At 37.0% G+C, this 25,625-nt stretch overlaps 1 protein-coding gene across 1 annotated transcript in view; it reads left to right on the forward strand.

Annotated features, from left to right (window-relative positions):
* The first annotated feature begins 6,317 nt into the window (after positions 1-6,317).
* LOC149844334 (bifunctional bis(5'-adenosyl)-triphosphatase/adenylylsulfatase FHIT-like) overlaps positions 6,318-25,625 on the forward strand; it is a 32,172-nt gene continuing 12,864 nt past the window's right edge. Inside the window, exons 1-2 of the mRNA XM_090002145.1 lie at positions 6,318-6,585; positions 9,913-10,059. Coding sequence (XP_089858271.1) covers positions 6,469-6,585; positions 9,913-10,059 — 264 coding nt within the window. The 5' untranslated portion in view covers positions 6,318-6,468. The remainder of the gene's footprint in view (positions 6,586-9,912; positions 10,060-25,625) is intronic.

Consider the following 25,625-nt stretch of genomic DNA (forward strand, 5'->3'; position numbering starts at 1 on the left):
CGGTAGGAGGCCGACGACCCCTGTTGCGCCCTCCCCCTTTTTTCTCTCCATCTTCTTCTAAGATTTTCCCGTTTGGCAAGGGTTGGGACCCCTGCAACTTGGTTTAGCAAAGGGCAGGGCCTCACTCTGCCTTTGTCTGGCTCGCAGGGGTTTCACCCTTGCCACTTGAACCTTTCAATAGGCAAGGTGAAGCCCTCTCTCTCTCTCTCTCTCTCTCTCTCTCTCCTTGTTTGACAGGGGAGGGGCTCAGCCACCTCCCTGTTCTCCCTCTCTTTTGGCATTGGCTCTCCGGCCACCTACCTCCCACCTCTCGATTCTTTTTAACAGGGACCAGGCTCAACCTGACAATTGAGCCCCTATCCTCTGTAGTTTTCTAGATGGGGCAGGGCTCGACATAGAAGCCGAGCCCATCTCCCCTTTCTGTCAGATCTATGGGCAGGGGTTGCGCCCCTGCCTTTTGTCTCTCTGTTTATTGGCGGGCAGGGGCGTAGCCCCTGCCCCTCAGCTTCTTTTGTTGATCGGCAGGCCGGGGTTGCGCTCCTGCCCCTTCTTTTATTCCTCTTTTTATTGGCGGGCAGAGACGTAGCCCTACCCTATTTGAGGTCTCAACCCCCTTTTTTCTTTTTAAATGTTAAGCATGATGCTTACTTTTTGCCTTTCGCGGCTCGCACAACAGATTTCGCTCACACCTCTTGAACCGAGAGGTTGATCGCTTACACTTGAAGGCATGTGCAACCTTTCGAAACCTCCAAGGTAGGGGAAAGTTGTGCAAAAGGGCAATAGATTAACCAAATTAAGTCAAAATAATTAAAATGGCCATGCCAAATATGCTTAGATTTACTTTATTTTTCTTGTACTTATTTGCGTTACGTATTTATTTGCCTGCACGCTTATTGGTCGAGGTACGGTTTCATACCTCATGTATTATTTGCATAATTACTTGCTTGCTGAGATATTTGGCCAAGGTACGGTTCTATACCTCGTGCATTGCTTACATATTTACTTGCTTGCCCATCTTTTGGCCGAGGTATGATTTCGTAACTCATGCATTTTGATTATGCATTTTTCGCTCAATGTGTGATTTTACACATCGAGTATTACTTAGTACTTTGATGTCACGCTATAATGGGCACATGCTCGCAGTTGTGGTATACAAGTAAATGTGGTCTTTTATATATCCTGTTTTCACAAATTTTTGAAGGATGTGAGCTGCGATTGCGCACAACAATTCTTTTTAAAAGGATTCCTTATGCGAATCCAATTTTCAAATGCACCATTTTGCAAAAGCAAAGATAAAAAGTCTCACAAGTTGCGAAAGTGCAACTAAGTTTTTCAAGTCAGTACTTTTGAAAAAAATGTTTTACAAGTATAATTTGATATTTTGATATGAATTTAGAAACTTTGAAAATGGTTACAACTTATCGAGAGCGCAATCTTGCAAAGCAAGCTCGAAGGTTTTGGGAGTTGCAATATATCAAGCAAGTCTCCCAAATTGCCATGTCTTTAGAGAACAGAAGCAAGATCCATAGCGATCTCCTGCATGCAATATTGTATCATTGCTCCAAAAGAGAGATTCGAGGCAATCTTGTATCGTGCAATATTCCATTGTCGTTGATATAAATTAAAAGACTTGATCTTATCAAACTGAGTAATTATTGTATCACTTATTTTATAAAAGATAAATGTTGGGGTTTCTTTTGAGAATTCATTTTTTTTTCATGGTTGTGCCTTTTGATAGGTATGACCGTACCTTTGGACATGTACATCACATTGGTGTTACGATGATCGGATGAGAGGTCTGTGGTAACCTTGAAACATGTTTTGGCACCTTATTGTAATCATGTAATGTTGATGATCGCCTAACAGGCAAGTGACTCGTGAGGGTCTAAAGGACCAGAGCATGACAAATATGAACTCGAATGATTACACTATGCACTTTTACAAAGCAGATGTGTTGGAGATTTCATGTGAGAAATCCATTCCCCTCTCTTCGTGATTGTGCTTTTAAACAGGTATGTTGCGTATTACGATGAGTAGGATAAGAGCTCCACGTTTATCTTGAATGTGCAACGATGTGTATAACACACATAATGGTGATGGTTTCACCTTCATAGGCAAAATGCTCGAGTGGGTCGAAAGACCAGAGCATGTAGAAGGGGGCGATAGTTAAGAAACCTCCATTGTGCTCGTTCGACGCAGTTCATCAAAAGAGATGACGGATGGTACAAAACTCTGATAGACAGGCCATTAATGGCAGTTACAGGCAAAAGACTCAGTTTCCTCATTCATCGAAGTCAGGGAAAAAAGGGCTACAAAAGATAGCTTTCAAGTACTTTTGTAGAAGTTTGATGCATCCTTTGGAACAAGTGAAACAAGTGGCTTTTGGAGAATTTTCTCATGATCACCGACCGTCCCTTTAGGAGTGGACTCAACTAGCTATTCAGGGTATTGAAATACATGACATAATAGACCCCCGAACTAGTCTCAGTTGTTTCTACGATTCATGCATTGCGCGTACCTGTCTGACCAGTTAATATCGAAACATAAGTTAAACTATTCACATTATTGAGATATACGTGCTATGACATGACTTGCTTAGTTCAATATACTACTCGTTGATCTATGCATGCTTGTTGTAGTGTTACACTAGTTCTTTGCTAGTAATAACTGGTTGCTCGTACTAGTTAAATGCTTATGATAATAGCATTATGCTAGTGACAATATGACACATGTAACATGCTTCATCGAACTATCTTGGCTTGTCATGTGATTGCTTATAGCTCGTAATCTATAAACTGGTTGCATCTTAAGACTAATGTGACTGCTTATAGCTCGTAATCCATGAACTGTTTACAACTATGACTAATGTAGTTGATTGTCTTATAAGTTGCTTATATCTTGTGATTAGTATAATTGTTGTCGTATGATTGCTTACCGCGTGTAATTTGTAAACTGCTTGTTGTGTAATTGCTTGCACTTTATGAATCAGGTAGTTACTTGCCGTAAAATCATATATACCTTGTGATTGTTGATAGCTCACTTGATTTTATGGATAATTGCTCACCTTGTAAACCTTTATTTGTTTGCATACTCAATTATTCATATTAGAAATGCTTACTCATTTGCATAGTCTATTGCACATGCTAAATATAACTCATGATTTGTTTTAGTTCTATATTGACTATTTTGCGTACCTACCAGTTTTTCGTGAAACTTACCCATTTCATGGGCAAATGATACAGCTTGCGATGGCACGATGGTGTGTTGAGATCAAGATGAGACTCTTTTTTTTACGTTTCGCTCTCGAAGATATTTCAATAAATTTGCATAAAGGTTTTCCTAGAAATCTCTCTTTTATACAAGTCTTAAACTGTATTTTTATAATATCTTTACTTTATTAAAATGTACAAAGTTTCAAATCTATTTGTGAAGGAAAGTTTGCGTTGTAATGCGCCCAAGGTCCATTGACTTGCTATTTCAAACACTATTTTCTGCTGAATTATTATCTAAAAACTATGATTAATGATTGATTAAAAAGCTTCTAAACTTTTCATAAAAGGTTACGAGTCCTGAATTTTTTGGGCGTTACAGGTCGGCTAAGAGAGAGAGAGAAGTTGAGATGGTTGAGAGGTTAGGGGGAATGGTTAGGGGCTTATGATTTTCTAACAAAATCAGATCCCAATCTCTAGTCAATGTGGCTTAAAGTCAATATTCTCATTGAGAATTCAAAGCTTAGAGCAAAGAGTACACCATATAATTTATTACAGGCATGTTTGGAAGAGAGAAAAACTCGCATAGAAGAAAAAAGTTTTGCCTATGAGAGTTTTTTAAATGAGAAGTTTTTCAAGAGAAAGTTTTTGCTTGTTTGTATAGCATGGAAAAAACAGAGTAAGAAAATGTGAAAAAATTAGAGACGAGGAAGGTGGTGGTGATGATGGTGGTCAAATGGATGGTGGTGGTGGTGGTGGTGGTGAGATGGGTGGTTGGGAGTGTAAAAATAAATTTTTTCTTGGTAGGAAACATTCCTCCACGAAGGGAGGTGGGAGAATGTTTTCTACCAAAAAGTATACTTTTTAGAAAAACTCTAAAAGCGAAAAAGTCTCTCTAGTTTGAAAGGGTCGGAAAATCCATACGGGTTTTCAATTTTGCATCACACTGATTTTTCCATTTTGCATCACTTTTTCCTACATCTTTCTTGCTTCCAAACGGCTTTGTAAGTAGAGCTATAGGATATTTATAAACCCATGCCCCTCCTAACTACCATTGCCACCTCAGCCCAATAGAATTACTCAAAATACCCTTGATATTACAATAATTCCAATCTACCCGAACCCTTAGACCCAGCGAAGCTAAGTTTCATTAGCCGATCCTTCATAATAGGCTAACCGGCTAGTGCATAGAGCCTTGTCATGGCCTAGACTTGTATCATAGTCACGTTCACAAGGACAATACTCTGGGCTCATATCTCAATAGTTTGGATTTGTAAATTACTTGTATCATCTAGTTTCTATTGAACTGGTGGGGGTTGGCCTAACCCTAACTTTCCAATAGTGGATCCAGTGATCACGGCCTAGAGATGAAAAATGATTTGCCGTTTTCATGACATATTGAAAGATAGAGATATCATCTAATATTGTGGGTGTTTGGAATTTGGGACTCGCGATGCATGACCCTATCCAAAATATTTTGGTGACCATATAATGATTTTTTTTAATGGTTGTCAATATAATCCTGCAAAAGAGACATCGTGAATTGGAATTGGATCTCTATCCTTAGTGTGCGTGCGTGTGTTTTAATCCCATACCGAGAAAGCGAACCGCCAACTGGCCCAACACCAACGAGGAATTAAGAATTCCTGATAAAATGGCTGGGTTAACCAAATCTTGAAAAACAAGAACAAAAGACGAAGAATTTGAAAACGTTTTTGACCGACTGTTGTGCATGTTAGGTGTGAGGAAATGGAATTGGGCGAGTCAATCTGCCCTAGTACTGCCTTGGGCTGAACCGTTACTCAACCTGAAAAGGATATGGATAATACGAATGCCACCCAGGCCCAATCAGATCTCGTTTGTCATGAACTGTTAGGGATGTGAAAGATTAGAGTTCGGTTGGATATCCAGCCAAATCCATGTCCTTCTAGTCTATTTTGATAGAGAAAATAACATCTACTTGATAATCAGATTTGGACTTGGCACTCAGTCTTAAATTCAAATTCGAATTCAAATCTAAATTCAAACCAAATCCAGTCCTACATCTGAATTAGAACCAAAGCTTTACATATAAAATCATATCCAAGTAGCTAGTTAGCTCCTTATTTCGTATCACTTTTTTTTTTAAATCTATCCTTGAATTATCAAAAAAATCGATTAGGCAGTCAGTATCTGATTGTCGGTTGCAGACTCTCAATAATGCTGACACCCAAACTGAGTTTGAACCCTTACATCCCTATTGTATGCAGCTCACAGCTAAACAATGTAAAGATTTTAACTACCAAAGTATGGTCGGCTCATAAGGGCTGCACGAACCTAGCTAGTGGATCGCTTATGACTTTCTAGTTGAACAAGGTCGATAATTGGATTATGGATACCGTAGTGCGTGTATCTTTTTTTTTTTAAAAGGCAAACTGGGTTTAGGCAGACCCCTACCAGATATCTCTTAAGCCTCATGTGGCACAGGGATTCGAACCTGGGCCTTCAGCTTAGCACATGACCCCGCTTACCACATGGGATACCACCTCTGTGGTAGTGGTGCGTGTACTTTGCCACGTAGCACAAGCCAAATTGAGGAGTACTTATAGAGCGGTAGAGTTTTACATGGTGCACCTGACTCAGGTGATCAGGTCCATTGCTAACATAACACCTCTTGTACTGTAACGGGACATCTAAACCGCTCCATGCTAAACTATGTCACACGATCGGGGACACAACTACAAGTCGACACCCGGACACGAACACTAACATGTAGGAATATTATTAATGTTTTTAATATTATTTAATAAAAATATATTTGCAATATTAAAATATCAAAAAATAGTTTTTAATGATTTGTAATTCCTTGTCCTTGTGTCCTATTTTCTAAAAAAAATTCAAACTTACAAGTTAAACCCGCTGTATGCATAATCGTGTCTCCCGTATCTTTGTGATGTAGATGCTAAATAAAAAAAAAGCGTGCCTTTCAGTCAAAAAAGAACCACAATATTGTCAAATGCAAATGGAGAAGGCTGCCCAATTTGCCATAAAATTCTGCCCTTTCTTGTCGCAAGTTGGAGACGGAAACCAAAAGTAGTGGGAATTAGGAAAAAGCAGTGGGAAGGTAGTCGTCCCAACTAAAGTCTCCTGAAGGACCGAAGAAACCCCTGCTTCCTTCGTCTTCTGTCTCTCTTCTCTCTCTGTGTGGTCTGCGGTTCTGTAGTCCGTTTCGGGACCGCATTCCTGTTTGCGGTTCGGGCGACGTAACAGGAAAGAGGAGATGGCGGGGGAGGTCGGGTTTTACATGTTTGGACCGCACAAAGTATACAAGGAGGAGGTCTTCTACACCACTGACCTCTGCTTCGTCATGGTCAACCTCCGCCCCGTCCTGCCTGGTACCCTCTACCTCTTCCACCTTCTGTCTCTCCTTTATTTATTTTTTTTATAATCCTCCTCTTCACCCTTGTTCTTTGCTATCCCCGTCTCCACAACGCCACACCGATTTCCTTTCTTAGATTGCAGTATCAAGTGAAGCATGTTGCCACTCTGCTGCTACACGCTTACAAGTTTGCTCCTTCTGCTGTTGATGACCATGCAAGTCATTGGTACTTTGGGCGCAGCTGGTCGTTTGCCTTTTCTTGCTTTTCCTAATAAACACGGGGCCTATTCTTTCATCGTCACCCATCCCTTTTGGTTTAGGAAGAACACCTTTTCTTTCCTTTTTTTTTTGGGTAATCGTAGCCTGTAGCAGGACAAACACTCTGCATACAAAATTTAGAACACCAAGATGGATTAGATGCTGAAGCAAAAATGGTAGGTTCAGGAATGCATTGATCAAACAGATTCAATTTTTCGGAACCAAAGATCAAACACCATGTTCCTGCTAATAGAAAGCCTCAATGTGGGGACGAACTTGTGATGCAAGTGATTTTGGGGACACTTATCATTGATAAAATGCTAAAAAAGATCCTTGACGATGTTACTACTCAACGAGGGGATCTTTCTAACCACTTGAAAGGTCTTTCATCTTGAGGCTGTTCGTAAGTTGTTGAGTGCCCTATGGCTCAAATGATTTTTTAGTTAATGTTGTCATGTTAACCAACAGCGCATTTGCTTGAGCAATGTCATTCGTGGGTCGTGCAGATAAATTCTCAGCTTACAGACTTTATACTTGCTATGAGCCTATGGCATCAAAAACTCTACGCTACTATAAGTAGATCTTCATTTATGCCCCCTGGATAAAAGATTTGTTCTTGCTGACATGTTCAAGCCCCAACTTCCGGCACCACTATTGCTACTAGACTACAAATTGATATGCGCTTTGAGCATTGATATATGCAAACACATTCTCTATCTTAATTGATGCTTTCATGCAAGAACGGTTTGCCAGGAAACAACTTGATACTTGATTTGCTCATCAACATCAGAGTCCTACATTAAGTATTCACTTGAGTGTTCTTCCCTCTGTTAAGAAGTTGGTGAGATCCCAAACTACATTATTTGCATCCACCTCCTGTTTGTCGCAGTTCTTTCAATCATTATTTTTGGAGACTATTGAGTTTTCTATTTTGCATATTTATAGTCTAATGTAGTTATATCAATCAAATAGTTGGCCCCCCATTCTTCAATTTCCTTGAGAATGTAGATAACCCCCGTCTTATGTGACTATTGTCCTGTTGAAAGCCAAGAAAATGTGCTTTGGCCAGTTTAAAGTTGGAGTTCTACCATCTCGTCTTGCCTGATCCCTGTTAGATTACCATTGTGACTTCTTTCTCATTATCACCAATTTCTTTGGTATATTTTCTTCTTTCAGATGTGTCCTGCAATTGCATTACCCTACTCTATCGATTGCTTATTGCAATGAAATCTTACATGATGGGGTTCCAGTTAGCAATTTCTTTTCTTCCACATAACCCCCTCTCCCCAACCCTTCCCCTCCCTTTCGTTTCTCATTTCTTCTTCTTTGGATTGAAGAAGAGAAGAAAGAGTTGAGGGAAATCCAAGTGCAAAGGAGGGTCTCAATTTCTGCAATATGCTTTTTTAATCTGGGTATACCTGCTCCTTGGAAATTCTGTGTTGCTTGCTTGCTACTATAGTTGGTGATGACTGGTAGTCAATATCATTTGAACTGTCATCCACTTCTGATTGGAAGTGCTTTTGAGTTAGGTTTTGTTATGACTCTTTAGACTGGGAATATCATTATAGAAGCTGACCTGTCCACCAAATGGCATATATTGCAGCAATTCCATCACAGAATTTTTGCAGAAACTTGCTTACTTTGGCAAAATTGATGCTGTACTCATTAAACCATAGTCTATGTGATTGTGGGCCCAGATGTCGAAAGATCCTGGTACATTTATGTGGGTTAATTTGAAATTTAAAGGCCATGTCATTCTAGGATATATTTGGGAATGGGTTGTATGTCCTGGGCAAGATAGAGAGAACCTTGTGATAATGGACGTAGTTCTTACTTCTTATTATTGAGATTCCTTCATATAAAATCAAGTTTGCCTTGTATATAAATAAAGAAATGAACGTCTGGTTTTAACACATGAAAGAGATGGTTTTGGTATATTACTGGTTGTGCAATGATGATCTTGGTAAGCTGATCTTTCAGTTTTAAAATTTGATAGAAAAAAAATTTGTTTCAGGGTAACGTTTTTCCCATGGTACATTAGTGTAATTCATAAAAACAGTGTGTGTCAATCATTTTTCTATTAAAAACTATGGCATTGTTTTATTTAATGATTTTTTTAACTACATATAAAATTTGTTTTTGATTGTTTATCTTTTTTCTACAAGGAACTTTGGAATACTTCAACTCTTATGTTGATGTCTTCCCTGATCCCAATACATTGATTTGTTTTGTATATTTGAAACATTGCCAGTTGCTTTCACCTTTTTCCATCTTACTATGTCTCTGAATCACTTTCTTTTCCTTTTGATATTTTGGCAGGTCATATCCTTATTGTAGAATTGTGGATCATATTGGCTCAGTGAGACATGCACAAAGTCCTCTGTCAATCTTCTATGTATATGCATGTACATCTGTGTGTACACATACATTATCCACTCTTAATAATATTAATTGATAAATATTTTTACCTTGCCTGTAATGTCCTTACATCTTACTGAGAAAGCATATTATTTTTATATCTCCCAAGACATTGGGTTGCCGAGTGGTGACTATCTATCTACCTACATACACATATGTAGATGCATACATATGCTGTTTTTTTCAATATAAGACAAGTTTTGCAGAGTATAGGACGAACAATTTTGTAATGCGTATTTTGTGTACAATAAAATGGTCAATCTTTAATGGAAAGGACTGATAACTGGTTCTTGTTTAAGCAAAACTTAAATAAAATATATGTATTTCCTTTAAAGTTGTGATTGATTTTAAAACACAAGCATTAAGTTTATTTTTTATTTCTAGGAATTTTGGTTATAATTTTTCTACTGCTGTATCCTTCATTCCTTCATTTTTCCTTCTTTAATTCTACTCCATTCCAGGATATTCTTTTGTTCATCATGTTCAGAGCATGTCAGTACATGATTTGTCAAGAGGCCATTTGCTTATGTGATGCCTAGTCTGTTCTTGATTTATGATCATTTTTACCATAATCATATAAACCGAAAAGAAAGAATTTCTGAAATAATCCAATGCTGGAATTCCTGTCATGCACATTGAGATATGCCTTTGTGTCCTTAATGTCATTTACATGTGCTGGTTTGTCCAAAGCGTGTGGTAAAGCGTTTCACAGATCTTACTCCAGAAGAGGCTACTGATATCTGGCTTACTGCTCACAAAATTGGTGCTCAGCTTGAGGTTCACTATAAAGCGACTTCTCTAACCTTCACAATTCAGGTAAGAAAGTAAATGAGGCTTTGATCCTTTGCTTGAGTTGTGTTTAATTTCTGTTCTAGCAAGGTCCTCGTGGCAATGTTATGTTGTTTTCTTTTCATCACTTTCAATGCTGATGACATGATATTCTTGTGAACAATGATTACCATTGGGTATGGCCATGTTTGGTTCTATGGAGCTTAATTCACTTTATTTGTGTTGTATTTGGAAAATCTACAGAATATCTAATATCAGTTTGACAACAGAATTTTTTTATGCAAAATGTAGGTCTTCACATTAGGAAGTATTTGATGATTTAACTCCTTTTTTTTGGAACATTATTATGCCCTTTAGCTACATAGTTTACTTATGGAGAACAAAATACAAGTGATGGCCAACTGATGATGTCCAATTAACTATTCTTTTTTTTACTGATACGAGCAGAAGATGTGAGTGATGAAACACACCTTTTTCCTTTTCCAAAGAAGTAAGCTAGAAAACACTCTTTTTTTGCTGATACCACAAAAGAATACCCAAGGGTTAAAAACTCACCCGTTTCCTAAACAAAGCTAAATGTCGATCTCTCTCTCTCTCTCTCTCTCTTGCTGAGATTTTTTGCTGCTTATTTATTTTCTTTTTTTTTATGACCCTCAAGTGTAATATAGTTTTCTCTTTTTCTTTTTTCACTTCCAAGAGTTGATGCATTGTATCAGTTAAGAGGTGGCAGGGGTTGCTGTCAATGTAAGAATATCCATTGCAAATAATTTCAAGAAGATGTGTATGCAATGAAGTATGCGGAATTACAACCCAAAGATGCAAAAGCATCAACTAAGTCCAATAATGGGCAAGTGCAAAGGCACAAAGAGCATACAAGCAAGAAGTCCACGATGGGACAATACAAAAAGCCTTAAAGAAGGCAATGCCAACAAGAATACAAAACTTTATTGAAGAGAGCTTGAAAAGCTCAATTGGAACAAGGAGAAACATCCTCTATTTATACACATCAAATGTGGTGGGAGAGGCCATTGGGAGTTCCCTCGTAGAGTCGTTGGGAGCTCCCAACGGTTATATTTATGACCGTTGGGGCCCCAACAACTCCATGAGGGGGCCCCAATGTAATAAAGGAAAATAAAATTAAAAAACAAAACATATATTTTGAATAAATATAAAACCTTAAACTAGAAAAATAGTTGTTTCTAGAAACAACTATGTGAAAAGATGAAAATGCCCCTATCGGGTAAACTAGACAAATTATATGTATATATATATATTTTTTAACACCACCCCTCAAACTTATGGAGAAATAATCGAAAGTTTGTTAAGGAGAAAAATAAAGCGAGGAGCAAAAAGAGCTTTTGTGAAGAAATCCGCCAACTGGTACTCTGAGGTGACATACGGCAATGTAATAGTTTCTCTCTGATATTCATCATGTATGTTATGACAGTTCATCTCAATATGTTTAGTACGCTCGTGGAAGGTGTGGTTGCTTGCGATATAAATTGCACTCTTATTGTCGCAACACATCTTCGAAGGTGTAGAGATGACTATGCCCATATCATTGAGAAAACTTCGAAGCCACACAAGCTCTATGGTTGTAATAGCCATTGTACGATATTCGACTTCAGTTGAGGATAGAGATACTTTGTGTTGCTTCTTGCATCTCCATGAAATCATAGAGTTACCTAAAAAACACAAAAAAACCTGTAGTTGAGACTCTATTATTGAGATTTTTACCCCAATCAGCGTCAGTATAAACATATAAATCAAATGAAGAAGATGATGATAGAAAAAACCCCTTGGTTATAGTATTCTTGATGTATCTGACAATTCTTAAGACAACACTCATGTGCACAGTGGTAGGAGCATGTTGAAACTGACTAACGGAATGAATTACATGAGCTATGTCTGGTCTAGTGATGGATAAGTATTTGAGTGACCCAATAAGTTGGTGTACGGATTAGGATCTTAGAATAGAGTCTCATCTTCCAGCCTCAATTTAACATTAATTATTTTTGGGGTTTTTATCTTTTTATCATCTGAAATACCAGACTTAGTACAAATATTAACAAGTTTCATTTGAGAAAGGATGTACTCTTTGGGCTAAGTCACAGGGATTCGGCTAGCAGGGTGCCGCACCCGCGTCGACGCGGGTGCAGGTGCGGTCAACCCGACCCTGGGTGCGTTGACCATACTCAGGGTCATTTCAATCCATTTTTTTTGAAAATTGAAGGGGGTGGGGGTAGGGATCCAAGAAAAAAAAAGAAAGAAAAAAGTCCTTACTTTGAAGAGCGTCAAACTCTGTTCCGATCTCGGCCAGGAAAGCGTCTCCTTCATCATCAACACTGAAATCTTCCTCTAGATCGAGGACGACATCCTCTTCCTCCTGTTGGTAGAACCTCTCTTCGAGCCAGTAGTCGTGGAAGCAGGCGGAGGATTGGATGAGGTCCCACCACTCATTGGAGAAGTCCTCCACCGCCCTGTACGCCCACGACACGAACAACGGCGCTTTCGGGTTCAGCGAAGACATCGTCAGCCTTGATATCACCTCCATCACCACTCTCAAACCCAACCCAAAAACCCAAACCAGAGAGAATACCACAACACAAAAGAATACCAAACCACCAACACTAAGTAAACCACCCTTTGATCTAACCCCACAACAAAGACGCACCCGTTGCATGCTTTAGAGAGCAGATATTTATAGATCAAAACTGAAAGTGGCCTTCTTTTTTTATTCTGGGGAATGAACCTTTTATATTGAGGAAATTACGTTTCTGGGCTCCAGTTTGGTTCGTTGTTTTGAGTGAAAATGGAAAGAAAAGACCGTTTTTCTCTTTTTGTTTTTTATTTGAGAAATAACTTTGGGAGATTAAAGTTTCTTGCCAACAGAGGATAAGGTTTGGTGAGTGGGGTCCATCCCCTCACCCCCGGAACCAATGGGTTCGAACCCCAAACGTGAAGCTTCTAACAAGGGTTGGTTTCGCCTCGGCGGTTTAGCAAACCTGGGCGGTTCACCTTCACCCACAATCCTTTCAGGCACAACTGCCCCTCGGCCTGCTTTCGTTATATGACCAAAACCGGTGTCATTTATGGTTTTGGTAAGGGTTATTTTAGTCAATAACGCTGGTCGGTTGAGTTTTTGTGCTTTTATTAACCACAATTTGTAAACCGGGTGATGCAACGCTTTAAGGGTACGAATGGTGAAGGGACACATCTTCGTTCTCATCTCTTTTTTATCAGACATGACCATGTGCGTAGTGGGCCCCACACATAATTATTAATGCTTAAAGTGGCGATGGGACCGAGATGTGACTACGCCCCCCGCCCCCCGACTCAACCCGGTCGGAGGTCCCAGAACCCGGAGCACTAGGATGAATCGACTCGGAGACTCGGGAGATTCAGTTATTTACTGAATTCGGTTGGAGCGGGGTGGATCCGAAACATGAATCAACTTAGGGTCGGGGGAATACGGATCTCAAGAACCCCGATGGGTTGCACAACCCGTGCCGGGGGGAACCCCCAGACCCCCCTTCTATATATATAAATATTACATTTTTGCCCCTACCGCACCCCCGCACCCAAGGTTTTTGAAAGTGCCGCACCCGCACCCATGTGACATAGCCTTTGGGAGAGTACGAAACTTCAATACTTAAGAAGTATCTTAAGAAACCTAAATAAGACATGTCAAAGTTTTCTTTTAAGATATTTTAATATCATTGATTCCTTGTTTGTCATTTCCGGTGATAATCATATGATCTACATAAAGTAGAAGAATAACAACCATAGAACTTGTACTTTTAACAAAAAAAACAGTGTCAGTGTAACAAGAATGAAAACCCATATGAGTCATCACATTACTAAGTTTATCATGCCGAGCTTTTGGAGTTTGTTTTAGACCATATAAGGGTTTTTTAAGTTCAAGAATTTTACCTTTTTCAATACAAACCCCTGACGGAGGATCTGTGTAAACTTCTTCATTTAATTAACCATTTAAAAAAACAATTTTCCCATCTAATTAATAGATGAGTCATCTTTTTATAGATGCAACAACTATGAGAGTCCTAACACTAGTCATCCTAGCTACCGGGGCGAATATTTCTTTATCGTCAATACCATACTCTTGAGAGTATCATTTGGCCACTAGCTTAACTTTGTAACGTTCTAGAGATTTATCACTCTTCGTTTTAACTTTAAAAACTCATCTACATCCTATAGATTTATTTTCTGTGGGTAATAAAGTTATTTCCCATGTTTTAGCTTTTTCAAGAGCACTAAGTTCTAAATTCATGGCTTCAACCCATTATAGAAGATATTTTGTTTCATTGTAATGAGATGATTCATGATAGGAATGTAATGCAATTAGACATGACTTATATTTTGTTGTTAATGTGTCATAAGATACAAATCTATTTGGTGGGTTGGAGATATGAGTCCTAAGGAAGGTTTCTTCTAAAGAAGAACTTTGAAAATATTTTTCTAAAGCATTTAGAGGATTCCTTTGATCACATCGGGCATAAGTTTACATAGGTTTATCAACAATATCATTATTTCTATGTGGTTCTTCTTCGACATTCTCATCAACATTTTCATTGATATTTAAGGGATTATCTTCTATGTCATCCAAAGAATCATCACAAGAATTCAACTCTTCTTGTGGCAAGAGATCAAATAAAAAGGTATAATCAACTTCATTGTTTTCTTTGGTCTTCTCAAAACCATTTGCATTTTCCAAAAAAGGTTAAATCTTTAGAAACATGTTGATTGTTGTTTTTAGGATCAAAACATCTAATATCCTTTTTGGTTTTCTCTATAACCCATGAATACACATTCAATGGCTTTTGGAGACAATTTATCTCTTTTATGAAAAAGCACAAAACACTTACAACCAAAGATCTGCAACCTATTGAAGTCGGGTGTTCTTTCAAAAAAAATTTCATAAGGGGATATGTTTTGTAAGGACAATGAGTTCATTGTATTTATCAAATAGGTTGATGTTAGAGCAACCTCGGCCCCAAACCTTTTTGGAATGTCTTTAAAAATTAGTGTCCTAGTGGTTTCTAAAATGTGTTTATATTTTCTTTCGGCTTATCCATTTTGTTGTGGAGTTCTAGAATATGATTTTTGGTGACATTCCATTTGATTCTAAATAAGTTTCAAACTCATTTGATAAGTATTCACCACCCGAATCGGATCTAAGAATAGCGATGCTTCTTGAAAATTGAATTTTGGCAATCATATGAATTTTTTTAAAGAAGGAGAAGACATCGGATTTAAAATTAAGAAAGTGTATCCATACATACCTAATGAAATCATCAATAAAGGTAACATAATATAAATATCCTTCTTTCGATATGACAGGAGTAAGTCCTCAAACATCCGAATGCACTAATTCAAAAGGTCTCTTAGAGACAAATGTTCTATTTGGAAAAAGAGTAGATTTCATTTTTCCAAAGGTACATTTTTTGTAACTAAACTTTTCTCATTACAATTTTTTTTTCCAAAAGAAAGAAGATACATCTTAGAGAAGCTTGGATGCTAAGTCTTTTATGTCAAGTTTCAATATTTTTATCTTTGACATAATTGCAAAAAGAGTTGAGAGGAAGATTTAAATAATTCATGTAGTAGAGTTCTCCTTCTCATGGCCTTACCCAATCAGCTTCTCGGACTGGAGATCCTGCACGGAGCAACCCTTATATGAGAAGGAGATTCCACATCCATAATAAAAAAATTTATGAAACAGAAAGAAGATTCAAATTTAGTTGTAGAACAACTCTTACTTTTGGCACAAAAAAGTTTTTAGAAGAATTTAAAGTTCCAACACTTTTAATTTGTAAAGATGTTCCATCGGTAGTTGAAATTTAGGAGTTAATGCATAAGTCAGATAAACCATTCTCAATAGGTGTTATATGAAAAAAAGCCTTCGAATCAAGAATCCAAGAAGACATACCTAGAGGGGAAGATGAGACTATTGCGGCTCCCAATGTCGATGGAGATTTGAGTAGCATTTGAGGTGCCTCCTATAATTGAGCAAGCGAAAAAAAATCATTTTCTTTAATTGGTTCTTCCTTGGTGTAGTTTATTCAATGAAAACAACCTTGTTCTTTGGGTTTTCATATAACTTGGGACAATTAGGTCGTATATGACCCGATTCATGGTGATAATGACAAATGACTTTCTTGTAGCCTCTATTATAGCTATTTTGCGTCCTAAAGTGTGAAGGCTTATAAGTTTTCACATGATTGTCGGGCTTGGATACGGCTAACACTTCGTCACCTCATCTTATCTTACCAAGGCGAGTTTCCTCTTGGCATATTTTGGCAACGACATCCTCTAGAGGAAGAGGCTTAGATCTATGAAGGGTAGATCTAATTTGTTCTTATTCGGGTCTAAGCTCATGTAAAAATTGTAAAAAGTATTCTTTTTTCATTTGCTCTCTTCTTAGTTCATCATCTTCATTAGCAACCCATTTGGGTTCAAGAAGATATAATTCATTCCATAAAGGACTAAGAGTGCTAAAGTAATCACGAACACACATGTCCCCTTGCTTAATGGTACATATTTTTTCTTGGAGAAAAAATTGTGTTGATCTTTTTGTATATGCATACCTTTCATGAAAAACCATGTCTAGTTTGCCTTGCGAAATTTGGCAATGTTGGCACATAACTTAAGCTTAACATTGTTCATAAACCATGCAAGGATCTTGACATGTTTACTTTTTCAATCCTCTATCTTGGATTGGTGATCTTCAATAGCTTTGGTGTGAGCATTTCCTTCTAGATCATTTTCTTGTCTTTCTTCCGTCTTGGTGAGTTTGATTTGTGGTTTCGGAATAGAGCCCATCATGTATCTCTAAAGATTTTTGTCTTTGAGGTTATTCTTCATGGCGGATGCCCATATTCTTCGTCACATGGTGCGGGGGTGCGACAAATATATATATATATATATATATATATATATATATATATATATATATATATATATATATATATATATATATATATAATTTGTGTAGGGGAGGGGTTGAGCCCCCTCCCTGCGGCCTCTTTGTGCAGGGAGGGGTCGAGCTGATGAGTTGTGGAGCCTGATTCAAAGTTTTCGCCCTTGTAGAAAGGGGGGTCCGGGGGCTCCCCCCCCGACGCGGGTCCTGCTGAACAATTTTTTTTCTTTTAATAAAAAAATTGGATACAATTTTTTTTAATAAAAAAGTTAGACACAAATGACCCTGGGTGCGGTCAACACACCCAGGGTCGGGTTGACCGCACTCATGTCGAGTTGCGTCGATGCGGGTGCGGAACCCTGCTAGCCGAATCCTTGTGACATAGCCCACATCATACATTTGGTACCATTCAACTTGAAGGAGAGATCAATATTATGCTCAGTCTCTATAGTAACTTAGAGAGAAGAAGGTCAAACAATATGGAAGAGATTCCCTAATAACAATCCTCTACTTAAATTGTGGCAAGGACTTGATTCCCGAATCACGATCTTTCAACGGTCATCTTTAATGAGACTAAGAGCATAACCTAATACCATGTAATGAAGTATGCGAATTACAACCCAAAGATGCAAAAGCATCAACTAAGTCCAATAATTGGCGAGTGAAAAGGCACAAAAAGCATACAAGCAAGAAGTTCATAATGAGACAAAAAAAAACTTCAAGGTAATGCCAACAAGTAAAGAATACAAAACTTTATTGAAGAGGGCTTGAAAAGTTTAATTGCAACAAGGGGGGACATCCCCTATTTATTCACATCAAATGTGGAGAGCTAGGTCACAGAGATTTGGCTAGACAGGTGCCGCACCCGCGTCGACGCGACGCGGATGCGGGTGCGGGTGCGGCACCCGATGCGGTCAACCCGACCCTGGGTGCGGTCAACGCACCCATGGTCATTTTGGTTCATTTTCTTTTACCTAGTTATGGCCCGGTTTGATCAAAAGCTGAGTAGAACTAAGAACCGGCCTCGAGACGCTCTGCTGAACCAGTTTGTTGGCAAAACCGGTTACCTGAAAAGTGGAGTAGCCGAAACGCGTACCCTTCATTGCTCGTTTGGGGCTTCACCTGAACCCAGAGGAAGAGAGAGATCAATACCTTCAAACAACAAAAACGGTAGTGTGTGTGTGAGAGAGAGGGGGGACGTTGGGATTTTACTTGAGATAAGAGGTTGAGGTGGGGAAGAGGGTGGGGAGAATGGTGGTGGGAATCGTCCAGAATGACAAACGCAAGTTGGTGGGCGAGCTTCTCCACGAAGGACGTGAGCTCGTAGAACTCCGGTTCGAATTTGGAGGGAGGGTGACAGTTCAAACAGTACATTTCGTTCGGGAACACATCAGACGACAGTCGGAGCTCTCCGTCCTCCACATTAGGAGCAAAATCTGCCATCCCCCTAACCCCAGAGAGAGAGAGAGAGAGTATTAGGGCTTGGAGGGAAATTTAGGTCGCGCTCTCTTCACTATATGGGGTCAAGTAGGCGCTGTGACCGAGGGGTTGGCATCGAGTGAGTGATGCGGTAAACAACGATTGAACATAAAAGTCAAGACTTTAATGCCACCTTTATTGAATTTGGTATAAAAGTCTTTTTCTAAATAAATCTGGCCATTCGATTTTTGCTTCAGAACAATCATGACTTAACTTTTAAATGGTAATGGATGTCAGAGGAAGTCAGTGAAATGACGTTCCTAACTTTAAACAAGAATAGTAACTATTGAGTATTGAGAAACAAAGAGGCGGGGTTGCGAGGGGGGGAATTTTGGCGCATTCGGAAATTAAAATTAAAGGGACTGTGGTTGTTGATGTGACCGCTGAGTCACGTGATCCTTCCCGCTCAGCGCCACTCGTCTCTTACCCGCCGGATGGTCCGTACGCTACTGTGTGTTCAAACCAAAGTCGGGTCCGAAAAAAATTAACCTCCCGTGTCATGTCTGCTTGTATTTTATTTTAATAAAAAATACACAGCAAAGTCGGGACCCGTGCCAGGGGAACACCCGGACCCTCCTCTCTCTCTCTCTCTATATATATATATATATATTTACATTTTTGCCCCTGCCGCACCCCCGCACCCGAGTTTTTTGGAAGTGCCGAATCCCCGCACCCGCACCTGCACCCATGTGACATAGGTGGAGAGAGAGGCCATTGGGAGCTCCCAAAGGTCGTATTTATGACCATTGGGGGCCCAATACAATAAAGCAAAAGAAAATAAAAAACAAAAAATACATTTTGAATAAATATAAAACCCTAAACTAGAAAAGTAGTTAATTCTAGAAACAACTATGTAAAAAGATGAAAATGCCCTTATCGGGCAAACTAGACAAATTATATATATATATATATATATATATTTTAACTGTGTATATGTGTTTAGTTTTTTTTTATATGGTGTTAACATCTACAACTGGTTCATCACACTTTTTCTTGGTTTACACAACACACCTGCAAGTAGGGGTGTCAACAGGTTGGTTTGGTTCAGACCCTAGTGGGATCAAATCTATATCTGATTTGAGTTGCTGGTACCAGGTCCAGTCTTGGGTCCAATCGGACCTACCATAAGAGAAACCATATTTGGATATTCTATATGGATTACATGAACCAGACCTGGACCATACCCGGTAAAATTATATTTATTATCTTTTTTACATTGAAAATTTGCGAATCTTAGTCAGAAATCGGGTCGGGCCTGTAATGAGATCAAGAAGTCTCCCCACACCTCAAACAAGAGGCAAATATGAACCCACAAATGTGCACAAGCATAATAGCCACTTAAGGACTTAAAGCAACACTCACAACATAAAAATATAATCTTTATTCAATATGAAATACACACAAAATGCATAGCTTTACAAGAGGATAAGACCCATATTTATAGACAAAGGAGGGAGTAAGAAGATCTCAAATAGAGTTATTGAGGGCTCTCAACAACTCTATTTCTAACTTTTGGGGAGCCCCCAGCTGTTATATCGGCAAGGACTTAAATGCCCTTCAAAATAGAAAAAGGAAAAATAAAAACAAAAAAAATACAAAAAAAAAGTTCAACCCCTAATGAGTTGTTCCTATCACACAAGTCAAAAGACCAAAATACGCTTACAGGGTAAAACATATTACAATCACATAAACATATATATATATATATATATATATATATATATATATATATATATATATAAACAAACATATTCTAACAACCTCCCTCAAACTCACAGAATCATAACCAAGAGTTTGCCAAGGAGAAAGTGGAATCTGAGAAAGGTGTAATATTTTGTATTTTTTTATGATTTTTAAAATCAATAAATATAAATTTAAAATTATATATTTAATTAAATTGATAAAATTGTGAGAAAATATATTATTTTATAGGTGACGTCAGTTGGGTCTGGGCGTGGCCTAAAGCTCACTGACAAGACGTAGTTGAGCTAATTATAATTTGAGATTTTTTTTGTTTTTAACCTTTAAATTCGAGCGAAAATCGAGTTAAATTCAAGCAAAATTCAGGTATGACCACCGTTAGATTCATCTCGAAATACTAATCGTGTTGGCGACTTGATTTTCTGAAATCGGATTATGGTTGGCCCGAAAATCGCATTTAAAAAAAATGACCATCTATTTTTTTACTTTTTCTAGATTGGATCATACTGGATCCGTTCCGCTTTATCCAAGTTAATGTGGATCTGAAACCAGCCCAAGATCCATATTTACTAGGATCTAGTCCAGGTAGGGTCAATGTTGATTTGGATATGGATTTTGATCTTGGATCTTGATCTGGATTCGAAATCCATTCGCAACTATTTTAAAACTTTAAAATCAACCTTTAAATTTAAATAAGATGAGGTAGAAGGGTAGAACTCTACCCCATAAAGGGGTTTCTAGAGGGGTGGAAACACCCTTTGGAATATTATTTAAGATGTTAATTAAATAATAATAGTAAATAAATAAATGGTAAAAAAATTAATTAAAAATAATAATATCCGGAAGGTAGAGTAGAGTTCTACGTGAAGTAGTACTCTATCTAACTAAGGCATTATCTTGGGGGACATCACCCCCCTTCTAGATTAAAATAACTTAAAAAAATAAAGTTAACATATGAATCAACAGATTTGAACCGAAACAACACGTACCTTAGTTCGATAGATCTGATGGATGGTGTTGATTTCTAATGCTCTGATGGATGATGTTGATTTCTAATATCGGTCAAAGAACAAGTGTGAACCTCACTAATAAAATACAAAATGTGTGTTAAACTACAACTGGGAACCTAACTTGAACTTCGTGAATTTGTACCCGTTTTGAGTATCCGCGGGTTTAAGGAAAAGTGAAAATTAAATTTGTGTGCATTTAATTGAGACATGCATGCAAAAACAACTTTGATAAATAACTTAATAAATTATTCATGCATGTGCATTGAATCATTTAAATTTTACTGTTCAACATTAGTTCATGCATTTATGCTTATTTGGTTGCGCATGATATTTATTTCTTCACGATATTTGGTTGAATGCTTGAATAGTAAAATAATTATAGAAAGTTATTGCTTGTGATTCCTTTGAAATTTATGTATGAATTTGTTTATGCTATTTCTTTTACTATTTGGATTTTTAGAGGAATTCGTATAAAGGACTCTGGTTCTTACCCATTTTCTTAAAATTGTTTTATAGGCACGGATGCTTAGTGATGTCCTGACTAGTTGGCTGAAGACTGCGAGCTGTGTGACTAGTGTTCTGGTTTCTGACATGATGACTTAAATATGATATAGTCGATTTTGATGGTCTAAACTATTTGACTTTTGATATAAATAAATAAAGTTTGATTTATTCTTTAGTTGATTCAATTCACAGTATAGTTTGTAGTTTGGTATATTAAATCTGTGATGCCCTGGATACTTGGGTGTATTTTCGCAATTGTTTAAAAAAAAATCCACTAGTTTTATGAGGGTCAGTTGGGGTCGTTACAAGACGGCAGTGTCTTAGTGAAGAAATTCAATAGTTGATATTTAGATGGTACATATGGTAAAATAATAGCCTTTAGGAATTCTTCATAGACATAATGGCAATCCATTTCAATATGCTTTTTTCGCTCATGAAATGTATGATTGCTTGCAATATAATCGACACTCTTATTAGCAGAGCATAGTCTTGAGGGTTCAGTTATGTAAACCCCCAAGTCTTCTAGTAACTATTGCAAGCACACCAATTCAAAAGTTGTAGTGGTCACGACTTCTGTAGAGGACAAGGACACCTTCTGTTGCGTTTTACATCTCCAAAATATCAAAGAATCACGTAAGAAAATACAAAATCTGGTGGTTGAGCGACGTTCATTTATATCTCCTCCCTAATCGGAGTTAGAATGTGCAATGACATCTAATAGGGATGAAGATGATGAAAATAAACCATAATTAATGGTATTTTTAACATATCTAACTATTCTCATTACAACACTCATATATACTGTAGTGGGAGAATGCTGAAATTGACTAGTAGTATAAATAGCATAAAAAATATCAGGACGAGTAATAGAAAGGTACATTAGAGCACCAATTATTTTGCAATATGGATTATGGAGTTGGGTCTTTAAGAGGTTCTCCATCTCTTTTTTCATTTTTATATTAATGAACTCTATCATGTCAACTCTCTTTCATTAGTAAGACCTGACCTTTTAATTATCTTGGTTGCATTACTTAGCCTGAGACAAAAAATACCTACGAGGTGAGTAAACAACTTCAATTCCAAAAAAATATCGAAGAAAGCTAAAACTTGTCATATCAAAGTTGTTTTTGAGAACATCTTTGATATGACTAACTCCTTGTTTATCACCTCTTGTGATAATCATATCGTCCATATAGAGGAGAAAAATAAATATACCTGCATTAGAAGACTTAACAAACAATGCAATATCAGTATAGCAAGATCTAAATCCTAGTGGAACCATTGCATTGCTAAAACGATCATACCAAGCCTTAGAAACTTGTTTTAGTCCATATAAAACCTTTCACAAACGAAGAACTTTTTCATCTAGCATCTGCCAATCCTAACCCTGGAGGAGGTTCTATTTAGACTTCTTCATTAAAGGTTCAATTTAGAAAAATGTTTTTAACATCCATTTAAAAGATAGGTTATTTTTTAATAGATGCTACGGTGATGAGAGTTCTCACTGTGGTCATCCTAGCTACTGAGTTCAAGGTTTTCTCATATTCTTGACTAAACCTTTTAGCTACTAGCCTAGCATTGTATCGTTCTAGTGTTTCATCACTTTTGGTTTTGATTTTGAAAATCCATCTACACCCTATGATTTTCTTTCATAACGATTGAATCTCCAAAGTTTTAGCCTTTTCTAAAGCTTCTAATTCATTGTTCATGACCTCAATTAATTCATGATGATTTTTTGCCTCATTATATGACGATGGTTCGACATATGAGTAAATGGTTGTAAGACACACTCTATAGTTTGGTTTGAATAATTCATAGGATACAAACCTACTAGGGGCTTGGGAAATTCTCGTGGATCTTCTAACACTCGATTGATCTATGTTTTGAATTTGGGAATACCTCTCTAATGCACACAATGGTTGATCTTGAGTGTGACAAGAATAAGTTTGTAGTTCATTGTGAGGTTCAATAATAGGCATATCACCTTCATGAGCATTATGAATGTCATTATTGTCACTCTCATGCATATCATGAATATCATTACTTTTACATAATCATCGCCAATATCATTATGATTCTCATGCATTAGATCAAATAAAAAGGCGCACTCACATGATTTCTTAAACTCATTTTTTCCAAAACCATTGTCTTTTTCAAGAAAAGTTATATTCCTTAAAACATAAAGCTTGTCATTTTTAATATCATGACACCTAAATCTGTTTTGGTTTTTGGCATAGCCTTAAAAAACACATGGAATGGCCTTCGCATAAAGCTCATCATTTTTGTTAGAAAGGATAAAACATTTACAATTAAAGATTCTCAATATTGTATAATAGGGAGGGATTTTGAATAATTTTTCAATAGAAGTATTTTCAAGAATAGTAGAAGGCATTGTATTAATCAAATAAACCGTTGGAAGGGCGGCTTTGCCCACAAACTTTTTAGGAACATTTTTTGATATTAGAAGAGACCTAGTAGTTTCAATAATGTGTCCGTGCTTTCTTTCAGCTAACCCATTTTGTTATGGGGTGTAGGGGGCAAGATTTTTATGAATAATTCCTTGTTGAAGAATGTAATTTTTAAAATCATTTGATAGAAATTCTCCTCCGGAATCATATCTAAACATTTTAATGGAAGCTTTAAATTGATTGTTGACATAACTATGATTTTTTTTAAATCCATCAAATACTTGGGATTTGAGTCTAAGAAAATAAATTCATGTGTGCCTACTATAATCATTCATAAATATGACATAATAAAAAATTCTTCCTTTAGACATAACTGGTGTCAGTCCTCATACATCCTAATGTATTAACTTAAATGGTTCTTTAGAATAAATATTGACTAGTTCCAAATGGTAGAAATTCTATTTTTCCAATAATACAATCTTCACAAATCAAATCCTTTTCATTACAATTCTCAAGAAAAGAAAATAAATATATTTTTGACATATTTGGATGGCCTAATCCCTTATGCCAATTTTTAATATCTTTCTTTTCAACTAAATTACAAAAATCTTGATTGGATAGTTTCAAATTGCCCATGTAGTAGAGGTTCCCTCTTTTATGGTCTCGCCCAATCGGCTTCTCAGATTGGAGATCGTGTACCAAACAATAATTAGATGAAAAAGGTGACCTTCCATCCATGGGCAGTAATTTGAGAAATAGATAAGAGATTTAAGTTAAAGTTTTAGTACTACTCTAATGTTTGAGACATAAAAAAATTGATTAATTTTAGAAAACAATTCATAGTACAAAAACTTTTTATTTTTAAAGATGTTCCATTGATGGTTAAAACATAAGAATCATTTGGGTTAATTAGACATTCAGATAGTATGAACTCATTAGGAGTGATATAAAAAGTGACACCAGAATCAAGAATTCTTAACGGAGTTCACGCATGTTGAGACGGTCGCACCAAAGAGAGAGGAAGATTAACCTTTGAATAGTGGTTGAAGAATTTTCATGAGTTGAGCAAGTGAGACATTTTTTGAACCTTCATCTACACCACTCTTTCGTTTGAAGACTGTTAAAATGTAAAATCAAAATGTAATATATATAATTGTTAAAATATAAAATGTAACATAAATATATTATAATAATATAATATATTATATTATGTTTTTATTATTATATATTATATTTTTATTATTTTTCTTTTCTTTATTTTTCGGTTTCAATATTTAGTTCGGATTGAACTAGAGTTATAAAATAGTCAAGTTCCAACTAAGAACTTGACTAGATTATAGACGTTGGACTCTAGTCCAACGACTATAATTAGAGCTCAAAGTGAGCTCTCCTCTTTCTCTCCCTTTTTGTATAAATAAGGGTGATCCCCTTCAACATTGTTATCAATGCTTCTTAAGCATTTTTGTGATAAATAAAGATTCATTATTTTATTGTATTCTTCCATTTATACCCTTTTATAGGTGTTGTTTGAAGTGTCTCTAATAGACACTC

This window comes from Nuphar pumila, chromosome 3, assembly GCF_984573655.1.
Source record: "Nuphar pumila chromosome 3, dmNupPumi1.hap1.1, whole genome shotgun sequence".
Taxonomy (NCBI): Eukaryota; Viridiplantae; Streptophyta; class Magnoliopsida; order Nymphaeales; family Nymphaeaceae; genus Nuphar; species Nuphar pumila.